Below are 24,182 nucleotides of genomic sequence, written 5' to 3'. Positions count from 1 at the left end.
TGCATATGAATCAAAACTCACAATTGATCTATGGCACATGAAATCGCCCCTAGGTCGTCCTCAATTGAAATATAATGATAAGATCCTCAAAAGTCGTCTAAAGACGCAATATAAATGGGATGTTACAAAATCTGTGTCAGACCCGCCGTAAGCTACAGTGGCCATCGTAGCTTACGGTGGCTTCCAGGATTCCCACGGCAAGAAAAGTCTGCCTTACGACAGACATTTTTCATCCGAGTCCACCGTAGCTTACGGTGGACACCGTAAGCTACGATGGAGGGTGTTTTCCTTTCCTTGTTAATTATTCATCCTCCATCGCCCGACTTCCTCGTTTCAAGTAGCTTCAATCCAATGCCTCAATTCTACTTCTTTTACGACTCTTGTACCTGAAATAACATATGAATGTAGTCATCCAATTCCACAAAATAAACCGATTAAATGAATGATTAGTAATGATTTTATATCACTTAAGGGTTGTCCAGTGGACCACCCGTCACATTCCCACACTTACCCGTTGGTTTCCCTCAAGCAACTCATTCATTCAATTATTAACTCATTCAATAAAACGCATCTCGGTTAAGGTCCCAAGTCATACCATATTCCCACATGTTTCTTACATGCACAATTAACACGTTTATATTCCTCAAACATAGAAATTCAACCAAACCTAACATGTTTCCTGTTTATTCTTTCACGCAAGACGCCCCTCTTGAGCTTTCCACTCAATAACGTTTTTCAAAGCTAGCATGATGTGCTAGTCCACCCAAATGCAAGTGTGTGAATCTACTATAATAATTTTGTGTAACTATCGAACCTCCACCTAATAAATGGATAGACACTCGTGCAAATTAAGAGGGCTTACCATGGGTTGTAACAGGGCCAAGTGTTAGGGTACATAATGAGAATATTGAAAGTAGCTCAGCCAATCCGATCCGGCTTATTACATACAAAGCTAAGTAAACGTAAAAATAAAATAAACAACAATATACACCACTAACTTTTTTTTAGATCATTCCATATTTTGACCAATGAATCTCAGAATTATTTTTTAACAAATAAGACACATTTCATATCAATTACCAACTAAAACAAATACAAGAAATAACCTACTAAGCCGGATCGTCTCGCAAATGTAACAACGGGGTGTTGATTGATAAACAATAAGCAATAATGGATTCTAAAGGAACCAACCCCCACCCCTCTCGTTAACCACGCTCATATATATAATGTATGAGGCTCAACCCCCAAAACCCACACTCGCACTCATCCAGACGAGGCTATACCTAAATGCCTCTATTTTTGTACTCATGCCAAGCTAAGGTCTCAGAACGCATTCATTACACAAGTTCTAACAAGAAATGTCACACTTCTATTCTCAAATAACGCCAACCATGAAAACCCGTGAATGTTTGTTGATCGAATACGATTTGGGAAGATTCATACCAATTTCCAAACGTAGGTGGTCGTTGTCGTTCTACCACCTCTTGCATGGTCTTGGTAGGCCCAATTTGAATCATACGCCTTTGTGCATAATCAAACGCGCATCCCACATAACCTGACTGAACACCCGGTTGCCTTTCACCCCAACTCGGTCCCTCTTGATCCGTATCCATGTGAGCTACATTCAGATCATCTTGGTAAGCCTCATCACCACTTAAACCTTCCTCCTCACTTTCGGGTTCATCCTCTTCAGCCGCTTGCAATGGTCTTGCATCAACTTTCAACACTCTCCATCTCCTTCCATCACTCTTCAACTTGTGATACCTTTCAGATTGTGTGTATACCCAACCAGCCCCCAAACGTGTAATGTAGAATTGTTTGAACTTTTTGTACGAGCCCTTATCATCTTCACAAATTGCCAAATACTTCTTTAACAATGCAGTGATTTATCGACAATGAGGTATGATTTTCTGATCCACGCTGTTTTGGCTTATCCATATAATACTCATCACCAAAAAACAGTATGGAATAAGCGGTGATCCACGTAACAACATGTATAAAATTGGTACCATACCTCAATCCTATCACCCCGACGCAGAATGATATTATGGATGCTTTTCATCAACGTTAACTTTGCTTCCATCTTCAGATTTTTTCGATACAGCTTCCCGACGTATGTTCCTGGAAAAAACGTTAACTTTGCTTCCAACATTGTGTTCCACATTGGGTGCTTATCGGGCATAAAATATAAATCATCCAAACTCGGGAACATATACCGATTGGCAGGCTTGGAGTCAAACTGTGCAACCCATCTTAGACTATCAAACGACATCTCCACCTCAACTCCATTCATAGTACCAGTTAACTTCGACTTTGATGGATCTCTACCTACAACAAGTCTTAACGTAGCAACCCATTCTTGTATTTCCATATCAAACAAATTAATCGACTCCTGATCATAACACTTTAAAGCAGCTTCCCAACCCAATGCACGAAAATTATCAGTAACCCCAAAAAGACAAAACTCCGCTTCACGCATTTCTTTTTTTACAAATGAACGCCTCTTTCTTCTGAATTAAAGAGTTCATTTGTTCATGAAACATTTCTGGTTGCCACTCCACAGGTTGGTCCGCCAACGACCCGGAGTTCCAAACTGGTTCCCCGGTCTACGATATTCTTCCTCCTCTTCTATATCCAGCTAAAGTATTAATCCTCTCCTTTTTTGTTGCTCAGTCGGATTACTTGAAGACCCAACACTCTCTTTTCCTTTTTGACCCATTCTGTAAACACAACAAACAACAACCAAGGCGCAAGTTATACTCTCTTCAATCTTAAACATCCCCACACTTGCTTGACACTATGGTTGAAGATGCAATTTAAACACATTATTCAACATTTTTAAATATTTTGAGCATTATGTCAACTAGATAACTAAAATCTGCCCAACAATATGTTTAAATCATAGCTTAACATCTACAACCATAATCTATTCAAACTCACAAGTCTATATCATTAAACAATGCAAGAAAGTGTGGATATAAAACAATTTTGAACAACTACAATTTCCTTGCAATACACCTTCAAGAATGAAAAGGATTTACATACCTTGATGTTGTAGAAGATTAAGATGACTAAAGCTTCAGTATAAACCAAAACCCACAAAAATCCCAAAAACATTCGGACCAAGGTGTCCAAAATCGACCACCAAAACACAATATTCTTCACAATATGAGTACACAATTGGAATCCTTGTGAAATTCTAGTCAAAATAGACCCGAAAATCGATTGATTTGGTTAAAAGATGAAGAAAATATGATGGTTCAAAGATAGGAAGTTAGGGTTTATGTGCTAGAGAAGATAAGGAATAAAGAGGTGAAATATGTGGTGAGAAATAATGAAATCCCGTCTTTGTGGTGTAAAATAGTTGTGTTTTTTTGAAAAAATTTCTTACTTTTAAATCAACAATCTGGCGCCCCACATCCAGAGGCTACCGTAAGCTACGTTAGCCACCGTAGCTTACGATGGCCGCTGGGCATAAATTGTAACCATACGGCAGGCTTGAACCAGCGTAGGCAATTTACAATCCACTGTAGCCTACGTTGTCCACCGTAGGTTACGGTGGGACTTGCAGTTTTTTTCATTTTTTTAAATGAAATCAATATAAAAATACGCATTATATAAAAAAACAAAAATTACCTACAAAAACAAAAAATACTCTACCCCCCTATGAAAAATCCGAGTTGTCCCCAACACGGTAGAGAAATTCATAAGGATCTTCTCACACTTGATTCAAACACACTCCAAGATGAGAACGGTAATTTTTGAAAATGAATTAACTAAACTAAAATATACAACATACCTTGGCCTCTTAGTTTGTTTCCTCATCCGGTGAGTGTAAAAAGTAACTCACCTTATCTACATCGAGCATGTTGATGTCTTTTCCTTCCAAGTAAGGCTTGAGTTTTTGTCCATTCGCCACTTGCTTCGTTTGGTCTTAAACATCTTCTATCTCCACATCCCCAAACCGACCCACTCTTGTGATGATATATGGACCATCCACTTACTCTTGAGCTTACCCGGAAACAACTTTAACCTTGAATTATACAACCACACCTTTTGACCCACTTCAAAAGTCATCTTCCTCAACTTTGCATCATGGACCTTTTTTAGTTTGTCTTTATATGCAGAAGCACATTCGTATGCTTCATCCCGGATTTCTTCAATCACATTCAATTTCAACTTTCTCAACTCACCGCTTCCTTATAATCCACGTTCACATTACTGATCGCCCATAGTGCCTGATGTGCCAACTCTATTATTAAATGACACCCCTTCACATATACTAACCGATAAGGAGTTGTACGAATGGGACTTTTGTAGGCGGTCTGATATGCCCACAACACATCATCTAACTTGGATGACCAATCCTTCCTATCAACTCACACCGTCTTTATCAAAATTTCATTTATTTGTCGGTTGGGCACTTCGACTTGTCCACTCGTTGGCGGATGATATGGAGCAGCGATTCGGTGATTCACATTATATCTTTTTAAGATCTTCCCAAAATTGAAAATTTTGAAATGTGACCCACCATCTCTAATAATAACCCGCGAAATACCAAACCGAGCAATGTTGTTTGCTTGAACGAATTTACAAACCATCGAATGATCATTAGTTCTCGTAGCTACCGCTTCTATCCACTTGGACGCATAATTGACCGCAACCAAAATATATAAAAATCCATTTGAGTTTAGAAACGGGCCAATGAAGTCAATGCGCCGCCCCCACCCCCCAATACATCAAAAATCTCTATCACCAAAATCGGTTGCAACTGCATTTCAACCCTCTTCGAGATACTACCCATCTTTTGGCAATTTAAACAATGTCGGGCATACTCACTTGCATCCTTGAAAATGGTGGGCCAATAAACTCACATTGAAGAACCCGGTAACCCGTATGCTGACCACTAATATGACCCCCACACGCCGATGCATGTGCATGAGTCAACACCTCCAAAACCTCGGAATCGGGAAAACACCTTCGTATCACTTGATCCGCCCCAATCTTGAAAAGGTCCAGTTCATCCCAAATATATTGTTTCACTTGGGCCATGAACTGTAGCCTTATTTTCTTCACCTAATGACTTGGAATATATCCCGTTGCTAAATAATTAGCAAAATGAGCATACGACGGTGCGGTCGACACGACTAGCAGTTGTTCATCGGGAAACCGTTCGTTTATTTCCATCATTTCATCAACGCCTTCTAGTGATTTCGGGATAAGTGATCCGCCATTACATTTTCACACCCTTTTTTTCCCGCACCTCTAAATCAAACTCTTGCAAAAGCAATACCCACATAATCAAACGCGCTTTTGCATCCTTCTTCTCCATCAAATATCGAACCGCACTATGGTTCGAATAAACGATCACCTTGCTCTTCCAAATATACGAGCGAAAATTATCCAAAACATACACCACCGCAAGCAATTCTTTTTCGGTGGTGGTGTAATTTAGTTGTACTTCGGATAATGTTTTACTCGCATAATAAATTACCACCAGCTTCATATCAATCTGTTGACCCAAAACCGCTCCGATGGTATTATCACTAGAATCACACATAATCTCGAATGTCTTTGTCTAATCCGGAGGTTAAAAACAGGAGCTTTCACCAATTGTTCCTTCAAAACATTAAACGCTTGCAAACACTCATTAGTAAAATCAAAATGAGCATATTTTAACAACAAATTACATAAAGGTTTAGCGATCACACTAAAACCTTTAATAAATCTCCTATAGAAACCCGCATGCCCTAAAAATGATCTTACCCCTTTGATGTTTTTCGGTGGAGGTAAAGATGATATTACCCGAATTTTTGCCTTATCCACCTCCATTCCCCTTTCCGAAATAACATACCCCAACACAATACCCTCTTGCACCATGAAATGATTTTTTTCCCAACTTAGAACCAAATTTGTCTCAACACATCTTTTTAAAACTTTTTCTAATTCATTTAGACAAGTTTCAAAAGTTGGACCAAAAATGGAAAAGTCATCCATAAATACCTGAATCTCCGACCATGTCCGAAAAAATGCTCATAATACAACACTGAAATGTGGCCGGGGTATTACACAATCCGAATGGCATTCGCCGAAAAAGCAAAAGTGCCATACGGACATGTGAAGATGGTTTTGTGTTGGTCATCCGAGTGGATAGCTGATGTACATAAAATTATACATCTTTTTAGCATCAAATAATCTCTAAAAAATAGAATTTCTATAAAATAACATTGTACAGATGGCTACTTATCATAATAAAATACAATTTCAGGTGAAACCAAGTCCCAAACGAAGTAACAAGCGAAAAGACAAAGAAAAACGGAAGAAACCCCAAGAAAAGCAAGAAACACGCCCCCCATGCCTCAAGAAACACGCCCCCGTGCTTCTGAACACCAGAAAAGACAAAAAACTACAAGAAAAGACAAAACTGGGAACAAAAGCACGAGGCCATGCCCCTTGCTCACGGGGCCGTGGTCATACATAAGAAACGACAAAACAAATCTGGCACATGTCATAATAAAACACGGGGGCGTGCCTACGTAAGCACGAGGCCGTGCTTCTCACTCCAGATTGCTTATAAATAATGGCTCATGTTGCACTCATTTGGTGTGCCTTGAAGAGAGTTCTATCCGGTTTTCACTTATAAAAACACCCACTAACACTCATATTGATGATCTAGTGAAGAGTTTGAAGGATTTGAGATCATCATTATCAACCATCATCATCAACCATCATCATCATCAATAAGAAGGAATATTCATCCACATTTGGTTAGATTTTTCTAGTTTAATCATGTGTTTGTTATCATCATACATTCTAATGTTCATAACTATGCTCATTATGAGCTAATCTCTATTTACCATCTAAATCTATGAAAAAGCTTTGTTTTACTTGATAATTATATAAAACATGTGGTTTAGTCTAGTAAAGTACATAGTTATCTTGCAATTATCTTTCGATGAGAAATGTTTCACCATCTTAAATCAACAATTCAAAGTTGGTGATTGTCAATTATATTGGCAATCATTCATGATCGATTCATGTTCTTGAAAAATAGAAATACTTTGATAAATTATCGAAACATGGATCCTTATATTGTATTTAGAAATGATGAGATATAAGTTATGATCTATTTCTCTAAGTCTTGTTAATCCGAAAATGGCTTTGCTTAGGATATCATGCTAGTTAAAGAAATCATATGTTAATGGAATGTGGAAGTATAACCTACTTAAATCAACCAAGGGGAGGTTGTGTGAGTTAACTACAACCACCCGAAGTTGTTAAAATTGGTATTTGAGAAATCAGAGTCAATCCTAATCTTTCTACTTTACGAAACTACCTGACAACTTAAATTGACATTCTCGAGGTAGCATGACATTAGGAAAGGGTTGACTTTAAAATGCGCATGCTACTCCCTTTTTGTCATAGTGTTCGCTTAGAAATGAGGAGCTATCTATCATATATTATTACGGAAAGTTTTACCACATGTTTACGTATTAATTATCAATGATAAAATAGAGTGGATTCTTGATCTTAGATGGTAACCTTCATATAATTGAATTACTTGTTTAGAATATCTCGTCTTGGTCACCTATATATTATATTTAAGTATTTATATTTTATAAAAGTTCAAAAATTAACCTCAAAATGATTAAAACCTCTGATTAAAGTAAAACGACGATTCATTATTAGAAACATGTGTGTCCACGGATCGATACTTGGTTCTTACTAATACTATTCTACATATACGATGGGTACACTTGCCTATTTTGTGTGTGTTTAGTCGTTGTAGAAATCATTTTTATAAATTTAAAACACGATCTTGTGCAAAAGCTAAATATCCAATCCATCATATTTTGTAAGCCACACTCGCAGACGCATCAATAGCAATTTGATTATAACCCGAGTACCCATCCAAAAAATAGTAATATTTTTGACCCGGAATTTTTTCAATAATTTGGTCAATGAAAGGTAATGGAAAATGGTCTCTAGATGTAGCGGCATTTAATTTACGATAAACAATGCAAACTCGCCACCCTATGACTGGTCGGGTGGCGATTTGTTCACCGCTTTCATCTTTAATTACCTATATACCTTCTTTTTTCGGTACCACCTGTGTAGGACTTACCCAAGCACTATCTGAGATATGATAGATAATTCCCGCATATAACCACTTTATTACCTCCTTCTTCACAACTTCTCTCAAACTTGGATTCAACCGTCTTTGAGTCTCCAGAAATAGTTTTGCATCCTCGTTGGTGATATTTTATGCATGACTATGGATGGACTAATGCCTTTTAAGTCGGCAATTGTCCAACCTATAGCCGCTTTGTTCATCTTTAACACCTTCAACAACTCTTGCTCTTGAAACTCATCCAAATTGGAGGCAATAATGACCGTTAATGTGACATTATCTCCTAAAAACGCATACTTCAAATGGCTAGGCAAGTCTTTCAACTCCAATTTTGGTGGACATTCCAAAGACGGTTTTGTATCCGAGTTGATTTCGGCCGATAAACATTCAATTTGATGAGTCCATGGCGGTTTTCCCTCTTGTGCCTCCAACAGCTCTTGATTTTTCTCTTCCATTCTCAGAGCACAAAGGTGTACATGTTCAGAAAAATCACAAGCACATGCTTCCAAAGCATCTTCCTCATAATCATGTGGTTCACACATATCAACTAAATCTGCCATAAAATACTCATCACCACATAAAGAGTTAGAACCATTAATAAACACATTTAATCTCATCTTTCTATTTCCAAAAGCCATATCAACCATACCCGAGCGACAGTCAATAATAGCATGGGCAATGGTTAAAAATGATCGACCCAATATAAAATTTTGTTGTTGAGTCGAGTCACCCGGTGAATAATCCAAAACCAAAAAGTCAACCGGATAGTAAAATTCCTCTACTTTTACTATCACATCCCGCACAATCCCTCGGGGGAGTTTATGAGACAAATCGGCTAAAACAACCGTTGTCTCAACCCGTTTTCATGGACCAAAATCATATTGGTCATATAAACCCCCCGATAAAATACTTACTCCGACTCCAATATCTAATAACGCCCTTGACATTTGAAAATCATCAAATTGAATATTTATTAAAGGCGTTCCCAAATCTTGGAGCTTAGGAGGAAGATCTACTCTCAAAACCGAACTTACCCGCTCGGTCAAGTCAACCCGTTTAGACACATTTTGTTGTCTCTTTTGGGTGCAAAATTCTTTTTAAAAATTTGGCATAAGCGGGCACTTGGTTAATTGTCTCAATTGAAGGAAGATTCACCTTCATTTGTTTGAAAACCTCCCACATTTCTTCTTTTTAGGCCTCCTTCTTGAAATTATATTTTTCTTACCCGAGTCAACTAAAGCCGAAGGAAATGGGATGACTTAATCCCACTCCATTGTCTTTTTCATCCAAAATTTTACCCAAACCCGGTTTTTCAATTATTTTTTTCAAAATTAGGTTCTTTAGAAACAATTGTGGGTGAGGCCTCATCCTTATCACTTTCATTCCTCGTAATGTCCTCAACCAACCCATTCACCAAAACCGGTGATAAATTAGTTTTATGTTCTTTACCACTTCTCAAAACACTAATATGATTAATAGGAACATTATGAGAAGAGCTATGAGTAGGATTTACCTTAGTGTCACTTGGAAATTGGCCTGTGTTTTTCTTCAAATCCGACACTTTGGTTGCAAGTTGACCCATTTGAGTGGTCAATGATTGAATTGCTTTGTCACGGACTTCATCCTTTTGCATGCGCACTTCATCAAGTTGATTCCTCTTTTGCATGTCTTGTTGCATCATTCTAAGAATATATATGGCTTCAATCCCACTAGACGAACTTTGACCCGAAGACCCACTATGACCACTACCAGCTTGTTGAAATTGACTTTGAAAACCTTGATTGTTCCCGCCTCGAAAGTTTCCTTGATTGTTGTATTGTTGGCGCGGAACAAAATTTTCTTGATTCCCTTGAAAATTCGGATCGGATTGGGTTGCTGGATTCCCATAACAAAAATTTGGATGATTTCCCAACCCGAGGTGGTAAGTGTTTTAGTTCATGTTATAATTTCTACCACCTCCCCCTTGACCTTGAATTGCATTTACCTCTTCCACTTGTTCTTGACCCACCGTACAAGCATCCGCTGCATGACCAAATCCACCACAATTAGTACAAGCATCATAAACTTGATTTGTAGTTTGCACCCCTCCATATTCTACGGCATGTACTTGCGGTCTTCCAATTGTCGGCCTTGCTCTTATTGCGGATTGAGCCTTCCTTTTTGATGTGATTGACATTTGTTCCAAAACTTCCCAATCATCTTGCTCATAATTAGTACCAAATGTACCATTTGTAATCGACATCAAATCCCGCTCATCTTTCGTATTCAACCCCTCATGAAAAGCATTCAACAACTCCCAAGGAGCAATACCATGGTGAGGACAATTCTTGATCATCATGTTAAACTGTTCAAATTCTTCATGAAACATCTCACCCGATTGTTGTTGAAAATTTTTCAAACTCCTTGCATCATTAGTCTTTTGAGCCGTAAAAAACTCTTTCAAAAACCTTTGTTGCGTCTCAGCCCAAGTATTAATTGATGCGGAAGGCAATGTGTAAAACCATCTTTTCACCTTATCTTCCAAAGAAATTGAAAAAGTACCAACTTAACATCATCCGACGAAAAACCTTGACCACCAATCGTGTTGCAAATGGAGTCATACGCCTCCAAATGAAAATAAGGTTCTTCCGTTGCCAAACCTTTATACTTTGGTAAACTTTAGAGTGAATTGGTTCTAACCTCAAATGTTCTTCCTTGTTGATTTTGAGGAATAACCACCGGAGAAGGATTATTAGTGATGACCGGTCGGAAATGAGCTTCAATAACCCTTACCATTTCTTTATTATGTCTTCTTGGTACCCCCCAATGGTACTCTTCGTTGACCCATTTGCCTTTGTACGGGCCTTGGAGGTGAAAATTGTTGAAATTGTGGTTGGGGCATTTGTTGAAATTGTTGCTCTTTTTGTTGCCCTGTGGAAATACCTGTTGTAGTATAACCGGTGGTGGTTGTGGAACTTGTTGTTGAACAACCAGTTCCAGTTGTTGCCTTTGAGCACCAAAAAAATTCCCTTGATTCCCCCTTTGATTTCCATCACCTCCCGTGTAATAACCTTCCTCTTCATAACCCTCAAACTCCCTTCCAAACCCATCACCATAACCATCACCTTGGGTTCAAAGATTGCATAAAAGGCGGTGGTTGATATTGGAAACTTGATTGTGGTTGTTGAAAAATCGGAGTGGTATGCACTATAGGTGGTTCTTGTTGGTATGGAGGTGGTTGGTATTATTGAGATGATGATTGACCAAAAGTAGGAAAGAGTTGGGAAATAGGTGGAAATGTTGATGAAGTTGGGTATGTATATTGACCGACAGTGGGCACAGTTGTTTTGGTTGGTTTCACTTCACTTGATGAAGTAGGTATGGTAGTAGAATTTGGTGGAGGTAGAATTGGTGGAGGTGTGGTTGGTAATATTTGACCCATAGTGGAGAATGTGAGTCCATTGTGTTGCTCGATGTAGTAGGAGAACCAAGAAGTTTGTTCTCCCGAAGTAAGACTCAGTTTCTTCTAAGTGTTTGTTCAATCACGGGATCAAAAACTAGTGGTGATGGGGCCAGTATATTGAGCCTCTGGTATGCATACACTTGTAGGTACCTGCACACTAACACAACCAGCGTAAACCCGAAGATAACAAACAAACACTACAAAAGTTAACACACGCTGCGCACTGCACCCAGCAACGACGCCAAAATTTGACGTGAGGTCATAGACTCACTCAAATATAAACCAAATACACTAATTAGATTACAGTAAGTGGGTATCGAACACATGGAGTTTGTGGAAAATGTGTTACCAAGTAGTCTTGTAAAATAACTATATTAAACTAAATGCAGAAAATAACTTCAAAGATTTGGTTGTTTGGATTGGTTAACAAAAATAACTAAAAATAATTAACAAGTTTTAAATCAATATGAGAAAATATGCCTTCCTCCGGTTTCAGGTTTTTATGAATGTCAAAGTAAATGTTTAATTGGAGATGAACGATAAAACATAGTTCATGCTTATGTAAACGATTGTGATAATTGAAGATTAAGTACTTGGATTATACAACGCAAGGTAATCACTCAGAAACCAATTAGTTTATCCAACCCCGAATCCCTCCCGATTAATCTCAATTGCCTATGGCACCAAGAACTGACGGTTTAGAACACAAACTAACAATCTATCAATCAATTCATAAACACCATAATAATGAAATCAATAAGATCAAACTATTATCTCATAAATTACATAACCATTCAATCAACATTCAAGATAAAACCTTACAATATGAGGGAAAACACAAAGGAAATTAGCTGAGCATGATTCGGTTCATCATCCCTTCGATTATAGTATGCATATGAATCAAAACTGAGTATCCAACTAATCTATGGCACCTGAAAACCGCCCCTAGGTCGTCGTCAATTGAAAGATAATGATAAGATCCTCAAAAGTCGTCTTAAAACGCAATATTAATAGGTTGTTACAAAACCTGTGTCAGACCATCGTAAGCTACGGTGGCCACCGTAACTTACGGTGGCTTCCAGGATTCCCACGGCAGGCAATGTCAGCCTTAAGGCAGACATTTTTTATCCGAGTCCACCGTAGCTTACGGTGGATACCGTAAGCTACGGTGGACGGTGTTTTTCTTTCCTTGTTTCCTTGTTAATTATTCATCCTCCATCGTCCGACTTCCTCGTTTTGACTAGCTTCAATCCAACACCTAATTCCACTTCTTTTACGACTCTTGTACCTGAAATAACATATAAACGTAGTCTTCCAATTCCACAAAATAAACCGATTAAATAAATGATTATTAATGGTTTTATATCACTTAAGGGTTGTCCAACGGACCACCCGTCATTTACAAATTTGTCCTTCATGTGCCCTTCAAGTGAGGGACAAATTTGTCCTTTTTTTTCCAAATACACCCCATCACTTCACATGAGGGGGCTTGTGAATTAGGACAAACCACAGGAACGAAAACCGCAGTTTACTCTATTATCTATTATAAGTGTGTTCAGTGTAGATTAAGTAAATATTTATCGCTTTGTATGGGATACATGTCTTTCTTACCAATCAACTAAACAATTTCCCTCAAAACAACATTTAAATGGTTTTGTACTCATATTATGAACGTTTAATTATTGTTTGTATAACATACATTATGACAAGTTTATTTAATAGAAAGAACATTACTTAATCGAAAATACATATTTTTTGAATTCGAACTTCAACTCGAACTTGAAACCGGACACTTAAACCTGATCGTTGGTATCATGACGAACTTTTAAAGATTGACGGGCTTGATAATTAGGTGAGCTCCAAATTCAGGTTGAAGAGTGATAATCGACTTAGGAGCATGTACATAGGACGTTGAAAGCACGAATGAGAAATGTTGTAGGATCATAGCCAACGCGATTTTGGCTTCCATCATCGCAAAATTTTGGCCAATAGATATACGAGGTCCCCAACCAAATGGAAAATATGACATTTTCCCCTTTGTCGCCTTCAAAACGCCCTTAGAGAACCTCTCAGGCTTGAAATCATTGGCATCGTCGCCCCATGTCTCGCAGTCATGGTGCAACAATACCACAGGCACTGTGACTGCTGTCCCTGATGGTAAACTCACATCGCCTAATTTTATTTCTTCATTAGTTAGTCGGTATAATGAGATAACTGCGGGATATATCCTTAAAACTTCATGCAAGATCATAGTAACCTACCAATTAAAGAAAACAAATTAAACATAAAGCATCACAATGTTGCAAAACTGGCCATGTACAATCATTCATCGCAAATCGGTCATTAAAGAAAAACAATATGATTTGCGAACGAAATCAATTTGCGATAATTTAGCAACTTAAATCATTCATTTTGTGAACAAAATCATTTTTTGTGGGGGGGGGGGGGTGGGGGGGGGTTGGATTTTGGTTTTAAAACTTTTCAATTAATTTCTTGTCCATTTTTATTTTTGATTGTTTTAAAACATATTTTGGTATATTTATTTTATACAATAGTGACTTTTTTATTTTATTTGTAATAATTTTTACAAAAAATTGTAATTTGTTTAATAAATTATCGAAATTAACGACTTCTTCAAAATGAATTAGGGATTAATTTTATTTTAAGTCGCTAATTCATGGTAATGATGGTGGCATTGTAAACATGAAATGGTCATGAACAATGCGCCTTACAATTTTTAATCGACTCAGTCCATCAATATCCGGTTTATTCTGTCCAAAGACACGGAAAACTTCATCTCTTGCTTGTTCTTGCCAATGTTGATGTTGGCTTAGCAAGATCATTGACCATACAAGCAAATTAGAGGTGGTTTCTTGGCCTGCAAAGTAAAATAGTTTGCATTCTTCAATAACATCTTCAATGCTCATTTGTTTGATTTCTTTTTGGTTGGACTCCAATAATATGCCCAATAAGTCATCTTGACTTGGTTGACCACCTTCCATTGCCATTAATCTTTTGTTTATAATACCTTTTATTGAACCCTTCACATGTTGGTCAATCTTCTTTATCCTTTTGTTCTTTTTAGTTGGCAAAAACCTACACATATTGTTTACATAAATATCATCTATGTACTATAATTTATATATTGTAAGGCATGAACACATCATGTGACATTTACAAGTCAATCTCAACTAGCTCGCGATTGTTTACCTGGATCCAGGGATATATACCGAATATCTTATGATTTCTAATAATAAAGTAATAAGTTCCTTCTGAAGTTCAAATATCCTTCTCCCTTCTTCATAGTTGCTACCAAATGCAGTGCGCGAGATTATGTCGCTTGTTAATGTTTGAAGATATGGATAAACATCGAGTTCATATGAATGCTCGCGCCCTAACAAGATTCGCCATTTTTCGATCATCTCGGTACAACTTAAATGCATAGCAGGAGCCATGTACTGCATAATGAATATCATTCATGTAATTTATCAACATCATCTTAATTATTCTAATATAAATATTTATCTGGACTGACATGGAAGTGTAAATTCTCAAAATAAATGAAAAGATTGTTGCACGGCAATTGTGTCAGGCTGATGGGTTGACGGGTTGTAATTAGGTTGTAGACATGTTAAGCCAAACATAGACGGGCTGACAAGTTATAATAAAAGGGTTAAACTGCTCGTAAAAAGTTGCCATGCAATAAATGGGCCGGCGGGTTTACCTTAAAGACTATATTTTAACATGTTGATGGCCAACTAGTTGAATTAAACGTGTTAAATAGGTCAACCCAAACACGACTTGTTTATTAAACGGAGACATTTATCTAAGGATTTTGATAAAAAATGGGATTAGCAAACCTTAAACTTGTGAGCATGGAAGGCCGGATTGATGATCTTTCGGTGTTTGAACCATTTTTCGCCATCGTAATCGATTAACCCTTGAAATAATAGCTTGATATAGGGATTACTGTTCCTAAGCTTTTTGAAATCATTGATTCTAGACAATATATCTTTAGCAAGACCAGGATCAAGAACATGCACCATTGGTGTTGGTCCAAACCATGCAAAGAAAATATTACCTGTGTATAAACCAGAGACTATATATCAAACCAAGTAATCTAAAGTTAACCCTTCACACATATCTATCGCGTTATTATATTGCCTGCAAAACGTATTGTTTTGTGCTAAACATGCAACTCTTGACAGAGAGGTTTAACATGGCTGTTCAACCTCAACATGACACGTTTAATAAGCATGTTACATGATATAACATGTTTAACCGAGTTACTCAAAGCGTTGACATTTTGATTTTGGGAAGACCTAATACCATATGTTTTGGCTGCCTGATAAACAAAGGGCAAGAGCCTTGGAACAATATTATCATGGATATTAATGGGGTTTTGGTAGGCTTGGTTGGCCATGTGTCCCATCTCCTTTGTGTCCCCAAACAATAATTTGTAGGAGGTTCCATTGATCCCTTGGAGCCTTAGGTGCCTCTCAAGCCTCCTTGGTTGCACCCACACCCACTTCAAAAGGCTCCATGTGACAAGCACCACCATAGCCGCACCACAAGAGCTTCCAATCCACTTGTATAGGCTCATTATCTCCTTAAATGAGAGAGAGAGAGAGAGAGAGAGAGGTGCTAAGATGTGGAGTGGTCGAAAAGCACTTTATAGAGGTGCGTACGAGTCACATAATAGTTTGTATTTATCGTCTTCTTGTAGCTATTGGAGTGTAGGCTTTGTATCAAACTCAAGTAAAAGCGCTTAATGCGTAATGTTTTTATGTTGTATTCATATGTAATAAACGACGACACCATGAACACGCGACATTATTTCTTGGAAATATAAAAACTATGTTATCATTTACCAGATTCATGTTTGGTTCTGCGTGTCATTAAGAACACAGACAACCAAGTACAAAACAAAAGTATTGCCGGATGTACTGTTATTACTGTACTATACAATGTTGACATATGCAAGAAACCAAGATAAAGAATGGTCGTTGTGTACTAGAAACGAACATCTACTTTTCGTTTTGTTTCGATCCTCAATACAGGTCGGGTCATTAACCCTCACACGTCACACTTTAAAACATAGTGGAATAACATGAAAGAAACTAGCATTAAATCTAAGACGATACGATATGCAAAGTTGATTACATATAGTTTACATACACACTACAGTTGCTAATATAAGTTAAAAAGTTGAAAATAAAACAAACATCTCCTTTCACTAGGGCTAGAATCACTAAATTAGAAGCAATGCTGCAATGGAAAGCGGCACCTTATGCATTAACAGCTGTACATTGGCCCTGCGTTTATCAACTTCAGCTGCTAGATAAAGAGTTGGTACTAAAAAAGCAAATAAACATTTCTACGACATTCATATCTGGTACAGTTTCTGAATCTGCCAAGCAAACAAAAAAAAAATAATATTAATAAGAGTAATACTTCCATGATTATTATATTACCGAATTGAGATATATCTAATTATAGCATAGTAGCAATGTTGAAATAATAAATATTAAAATCTAGGAAACTTAATTTTGCCATATTAATTAAATAAAATTAAAAAAAAAAAGGATATCATCATATATACCCCTCAAAACTAGAATAAGATCATATAATCATCTTCACTTCACAATATCAAATAAACGCCTTTTCATATTGTTTACATTAATACCCTTCTCTTACGATTATGTTATGAAACTTGTATAAGGAGAAAGAGAAGGGTATAATGGTCATTAGTAAATTGTGTTTAATGCCAGTATATAGTACGTACCTTTCTGTCATTATGCTTTAGACGAATGAGCTGCATCAGATTGCGCTCCAGACGAACTATCGCTGTCAGAATCTGTAATTAGTTCACAACAACTGAGATTAATAATGATGCACCTTGACTTTAATCAAATTACATCAAATGCCAAAACTAATCTGTGAGAATGATTAAACATTAAATCTTATACTAAATATTAATACCACTAGAAGAAGATCCTGATACGCTACTAGAGCTGCTTGACTTGTTTCCCTGGTAAACCTGCTGTTCCACCTGTTTCTCAATCTGAATTGGAGAATTAGCTGAACCGATTCTTTCATCTGCATACATGGTATATAGATTTACACAAAAGGTCACTTTTAAATTAAACTAACAATTTAATTTTTATATTGATTTCTCACCTATTTCAGCCTCTTTTGGAGCATCAAGCACCATGGGTTCTAGATTCTGAATCTGGACGAAAAAGAAAACATAATTCAACATAGTATGTTACCCTAATTGCCAAATTAACAAAATTGACTCACATTGTCTTCCACGTTTGGTTCAACGTCAATTGTTTCTTGAAGACTAAACTCAGTTTTCCTTTTATTCTTATTTACTTCCTTTTTATAGTAGGCGACAAACCGATCAAGCTCCCACAAAGTTTCAGTATCAAACGTGTCGATATCGACCTCAATTTCATCATCTTTTTGGGATAACGAGGAAATCCTTTTCTTGATAATCTTCACAACATGATCCAGCTTTTCAGAAGGTAAATTCTGCAAATTCATGCTAAGTTTCTGCTTCTCTTCATATGTCATTTCCCTTTTATTTGGATCTTTAGCTTTTGGTTTCTTTAACGAAGGAGTTCTACCGGTGTGAGAAACTGTAGGGTTCGGTTTAGGATCTTTGGTGGGCACAGATGCTTCAACCCTACTGGATACCGGTAATAACTGTGACGGTGCTTGTTTTGAAGTTGGAGTTTTTACTGCAAACTTTGATTCTTGTATATAATCAGCCTCTATAATCTTCCATTTTTCTTCAAATAACTTTAATAAAAGCTCTGCCATTGCATGAACATCTTGCCCTTTTGTATTATACGTCATGGCATTTTGAAACGTTAGTCTAACATCCTCTGCAAACTCCATTGGAGAATTATACCAGTTTTTATCCAGACGGGATTTCACTGTACCTAAATCCATCGGATGCTTAATGATATCAAAGTAATCATGCAAACCGAGAGCTAAAGGATCAACAGGTGTGTTAAACACCCAACCATGCTTATGCTTCATTAACTTCTCAAGTAATGTACCACAACTCTTAAACACTTTGTTTGAAAACTTAGCATCAACATTACCTTGCTTCTTAACACCAGTTTTAGATTTTTTGTAGCTAGCGTTAGCAGGAACTCTATCTTTAACAGCAAGAACATCTGGTTTCCGGTAAAACTGGTTTGAATTTGGAGTTATGTTATCTTTATCAACATTCTCACTGTCCTCAAAAACTGAGATGCTCAATTGATGTAAAGGCTTCGATCCATTTTCTTCAATCTTCTTCACTAATCTTCTAACCAATTCAAGCTCGCTCACAAGCTTCCTTTTGATTTCCTTCATCTCTTTTTTTGACCTAGATGTTAACTCGATAGTAATACGATTCTCCTGTTTTCTGAACCCAAATTTCCCCCTTCCATTCCCAGGAGGAACCCTAGAAGCCATCGCTGCAACCTTAATTCGAGGTTTCGATCTTCAGAAGCTAGGCTTTGACTATGAAACTGTTTATAAACTTCTTCTTGCTATGATTCCATACGTGAAATCAAAAAAATCCTATCTCAATCTTCTTCGACTGTACACACGTATACCAATTTACGGTTACACGGAGCTTCAATTACTGCACAGAAACAAAGAACAATTAAGTTCAACTGAAAACAAAAATACAAACATGAGACAGTTAAATAACTATATGAAATCGGAAAGCCATAACTCAACCGGCCTCAATTTTACGAAACTGTTAAGTTCTGAGGTTTCTGTCTTCGGATGCTAGGTTTTCACTATGAAACTGTTAAAATTCTTCTTCTTATCTAAAAACCCTAACTCAATCTTCTTCGACCGTTCAAACATGTACGGATTTACAGTTATACAGAGCTTCAATTAGCGTACAGAAACAAAGCATAATTAAGCTTAACTGAAACAAAGCTACTATCCTAGAACATATGAGACTGTTCAATTAATACACGAAATTGGTAAACCCTAACTCAACCAGCTTCGATTGTACGAACATGTACAAGTAAACTCAGCCTCAATTACTGTACGCAAACAAAGCATAATTAACTTCAATTGACACAAATGATTACACGAAATAGGTAAACCCTTACTCAGATTCAATTATCGTACACAAACAAAGCATAACTAACTTCTATTCGCATAAACCGTTACACGAAATCCGTAAACCCTAGCTCAATTGACTTCAATTATACGGGCATCTACAACTTAACACAGCTTTAATTACTATACACAAAAAAAAACATAATTAACTTCAACTGAAACAAACCGTTACACAAAATCCGTAAACCCTAGCTCAATCAGCTTTGATTGCACGAACATGTACAACTTAACACAGCTTCAATTACTATACACAAACAAAACATTATTAACTTCAATTGAAACAAACCGTTACACGAAATCCGTAAACCCTAGCTCAATCAGCTTCAATTGTACGAACATGTAAAACTTAACACGGCTTCAATTACTGTAAACAAAGCACAATTAACTTCTACTGAAACAAATCATTACATGAAATCCGTGAACCCTAACTCAATCGGCTTCGATGTACAAACATCTAAAACTTAACACAGCTTCAATTACCGTACACAAACAAAGCATAATTAACTTCAATTGAAACAAACAATTACACGAAATCTGTAAGCCCTAACTCAACCGGCTTCAATTGTGCAAGTCATACACAGCTTCAATTACTGTACACAAACAAAGCATAATTAACTTCTACTGTGCACAAACAAAGCACAATTAAGCTCACTTGAAACAAAGCTGCTACAAGCTGTTAAATTATCACATGAAATCAGCAAACACTAACTCAATCGGCTTCGATCGTACAAACATATACAACTTAACACAGCTTCAATTACCGTACACAAACAAAGCATAATTAACTTCAACTAAAACAAATCGTTACACGGAATCAATAAACTCTAACTCAACCGTCTTCGATTATACGGATATCTACAAATTAACACAGCTTCAATTACAGTGCACAAACAAAGCATAATCAAGTTCACTTGAAACAAAGCCACCACGAGACTGTTAAACTATTACATGTAATCGATAAACCCTAACTTAACAGGCTTCGATTGTATAAACACGTACAAGTTCACACAGCTTCAACTACTGTACACAAACAAAGCATAATTAACTTCAACTGAAACAAACTGTGAATTAACTTCACGTTACTCACAATCCATAAACCCTAGCTTAATCAACTTCGATTGTACGAACACGTACAAGTCAACACAGCGTCAATTAATGAACACGAATCAAACGAATAACACGGTAGTGTTACGAAAACGAACCTGTTTTCAGTCATTGGATTCTTCGCCGATAACTCTACTTCTACTCTCTCTCTCTCTAACTTATCTGAAGGATGATCAAACGGCCACCGATACTGGCACCAAGGATGGCTCAACGGAGTGGAGCAGATCGGACGGCTGAGGATTAGTGAAGATGACGTGGACTGGATTGATGGACGGATGATGTAATTGTGTATAGTGGAAGGAGCTCACCTACGCGCTGTGGTGGCGCGTGTGGTTTACTAACGGTTCTATGGTCCTATATGTTGAATTTGTGACGTGGACAAGACAATTTTGGATGGATTACATGGATTCCATATTAAAATCTTCAACTTTTTTTTTTTTAACAGAAAAAAAACAAAAGATAAAAAGTTTACGTGCGACCCAATAACAAAAGGCGATCGTCAGCTAACTCAATTTAATCATACGAAGTCTTAAAACGCCTTCAAATTATCTTCAATTTCGGGAATAGAAAACACGCTCAAAGATCCACTAGTGGTAAAACCTGGACTCTCTCAGGATCGAACCAAAAATCACAAAGATATCAGGCATCGTAGATAGAATCAAGACCAATATCGAACTGGCGTTTCCACTCTTTCAATCTTTGAAAGTCAAAAGAAGACTTGTCCTCTTATTGTTCGTGTCAATACTGTCGATTTAAGATATTTCCTCAACCCATAAAGATAAATAATTTCTAGACATGCCATTTCACTTAAAAAAATTCTATCAATGGGTTAGTAGTCAACTGGCAAAGAAAGAGTCTTTAAACACCTTGGATTAGAAGAGGTCTTTAGTTCAATTCTCACAAACGACAAAAGAAATTCGCCATTTAAAAACACTTTAAAAATATCCGTATCCAGTTATGTATATATGTTTAGCCGTTTAGGTGGTGGTGTACGTTAGAAATACATTACTGTCTAGTGACTGTTTTAGTATATTTAAGACATATGTTGAAGAACTTTCTTTTTTAGCTGAATTTTTGTCATTTACTATTTTCATTTCTAGAAAATGTTTACAATAAAGTGGCAGGTAAACGAGCAACAAGTTGCGCCGTTTACAATGAAGAACTTTATCAGGAATATTACAAGAATATTCTAAAATTAGAAAAGCCAATGCGTATAAATAGACTATTAGACTTCATGTTCCATTTTAAGCAAGTACGATGATAAGTTGACTTCAGTACCTCCCTAACATAAAACCGCATAAAACCGGACCAGACCGTATGATTTATTTATATGTATTTTTTAATATTTCATAATATATATATATATGTGTGTGTGTGTGTAAATTTATAACTAGACATATATAGTATTTTGTATTATATATATGTGTATATACATGGACACTCCTAAATATGTATCAAAATATTGATAGTCAACAAAAAAGTGGGCTAAACCCAAATCGAAAATGAAAGAAACTTTAATTTGCCATTTATTTTCTTAAATGAGATTTTAAAAAAAGTAAAAATCAATTGTTTGTTAAATTAGATAAATATTATGAGTTGTACAATATTAACATATCATGAATTATATTGGACAATTTGTATAAAGACCGAACAAGGCCAAACCGCGAAACCAAACCGGAACCAAACCGTTATTAATGGTTCTGTTTGGTTCGGTTTACGAGTTCAACGGTTCGGTTTTGGTTTACGAAAATCAAAAACTGTTACTAACGGTTTGGTTCACGATTTGACCTAAAAACCGTGAAAACCGGACCGTGAACACCCATAGAGAATATGATGATAAATATATTTTCTATGTAAGGTCACGAAATCACACATATTAGAGTTGGAGTGATGTTTAGTAGAAAGAAAAGTCTTTCCAACTTCCACGTATAGTGATATTTTGTTTATCCTTGTCAAAGACTCAAAGCTGAAAACTAAACTAAGTTAAACCAACAGCAGATTCGAGAGATTAAGATCTAAAAGAGTTATGATACGAGCGAAAAGTTAAATGTGCATATTTGAGCATTAAAACGTTCCCTTGAATATCGGGGCTAAACTTGAGCTTATATTAGCCCTGCTTGCGGTGCGCACATATGATGTATATATGTGTGAACCCTCGGGTGGGCAAAAGTGAAATTGCACTAATTTTGACGTTATTTTATTAATCTCGTGAAAATAACGTTAAAAGTGACGGACGGTTAATCAGGCATCATGTAGTGGCGTTGATAGCTGAAAGATAAGGGTACATGCACCGATCAGCCGGTGTCCCGATGATTGAGTGTTATGTGCCTTATGTCCAAGGCTTGATGCAAAACTACTATCGAGCCGGGGGTCTCACCGGAAGCAGCCTCTCTATCCCTATGGGGTAGAGGTAAGGCTGCCTACATCTTACCCTCCTCAGACCCTACCATAGCTTTGCTATTGGTGGGATATACTGAGTACGATGATGATGATGATGATGATGATGATGATGATGATGAACTGCCCTTAGGAGTTCGACTCGTTTGCAATTTCATGATCTAACTAGATTTAGTGATACAAAAAGGATGACCAGTTTTATAGTTTAATCTTTTATTTTCTACATAATTATAGAGCAAAATCACTGAAGAAGTAGAGGTTTGAAATGATAATTTCTTGTGAAAAAAAAAATACCTATTTTAACCTTCATGCATGGGTGGTGGTGGGAGGTGGGAATTAACGTTTGAATACAACTTTAACTGGTTTTCTGCCTTTAACCTCGTTGAAGGTCACATGTATATATGGCATAAACGTGATCTCTTTGTTTAATAGAGTATTGGTGGTGTTTCGTAAGTTTACATGTGATACAAAAGATATACCGTTCTTATTTAAACGATAGAAATTAGCCTCTTGCCGCCATTAAAAGTTCTAGTAATAACCATATATAAATGAATTTGATCGGATTCTTATCCATTTGCATGGAATAATTAACACTTGTATATTGTACGAAAAGATTACATGCAAAGATTTTGAAGAAAGCACACATTACAAACTCTTGGACATGCAAATGAAGTATTCCTTCAAAAATTAACCGTTGACTAGACACAAAAGATCGAACAAATGATCAATAAGAAAGAAACAAACACGAACACGATTAATGGTGTTTAGGATCAGGTCCTCCAGGGCTCAGACGCGTTGGTGCATATCCGCCTCCCAGTTCCATAACGTCCCCATTTTTATACTTCCGTTGGAACATGGCTTTGAAGGGTGCAGTCAGGCTCTTCCTATGTTCAAACGACGGCTCAACTACCCATCGTGCATTCGTGTGAGAAAACATAAGTAACATAACACATAACCAAATATGCCATT

General features: G+C 36.9%; 2 protein-coding genes across 6 annotated transcripts; both read right to left on the bottom strand.

The window, feature by feature from the left end:
• Positions 1-13,391: 13,391 nt before the first annotated feature.
• LOC143543658 (cytochrome P450 CYP72A219-like) lies at positions 13,392-16,539 on the bottom strand. Its single transcript, XM_077035927.1, has 5 exons — positions 15,903-16,539; positions 15,434-15,654; positions 14,784-15,031; positions 14,306-14,669; positions 13,392-13,830 (listed from the first exon to the last, which is right to left on the bottom strand). The coding sequence occupies exons 1-5, from the start codon at positions 16,174-16,176 to the stop codon at positions 13,399-13,401; spliced, it is 1,539 nt and encodes a 512-aa protein (XP_076892042.1). The 5' UTR covers positions 16,177-16,539; the 3' UTR covers positions 13,392-13,398.
• Positions 16,540-16,672: 133 nt separating this feature from the next.
• LOC143543673 (transcription factor GTE4-like) lies at positions 16,673-21,155 on the bottom strand. Of its 5 annotated transcripts, none has more exons than XM_077035942.1 (6): positions 20,915-21,155; positions 17,877-19,218; positions 17,754-17,805; positions 17,556-17,672; positions 17,359-17,430; positions 16,673-16,888 (listed from the first exon to the last, which is right to left on the bottom strand). In XM_077035942.1, exons 2-5 carry the CDS (start codon positions 19,044-19,046, stop codon positions 17,369-17,371), a joined length of 1,401 nt encoding a protein of 466 aa, XP_076892057.1. In that variant the 5' UTR covers positions 19,047-19,218; positions 20,915-21,155; the 3' UTR covers positions 16,673-16,888; positions 17,359-17,368. The 5 variants fall into 5 exon arrangements, with proteins under 5 accessions (XP_076892057.1, XP_076892052.1, XP_076892055.1 ...); XM_077035937.1 differs by having other exon boundaries at positions 16,674-16,983; XM_077035940.1 differs by having other exon boundaries at positions 16,674-16,983; positions 17,877-19,209.
• Positions 21,156-24,182: the final 3,027 nt, after the last annotated feature.

The sequence above is a fragment of the Bidens hawaiensis genome, unplaced genomic scaffold (assembly GCF_021521415.1).
Source record: "Bidens hawaiensis isolate Kalapana, Puna unplaced genomic scaffold, B.hawaiensis_p1.1 tig00013245_1, whole genome shotgun sequence".
NCBI lineage: Eukaryota > Viridiplantae > Streptophyta > Magnoliopsida > Asterales > Asteraceae > Bidens > Bidens hawaiensis.
The sequence above is the reverse complement of the archived record's forward strand: the minus strand, read 5'-3'. Positions and strand labels throughout refer to the sequence as shown.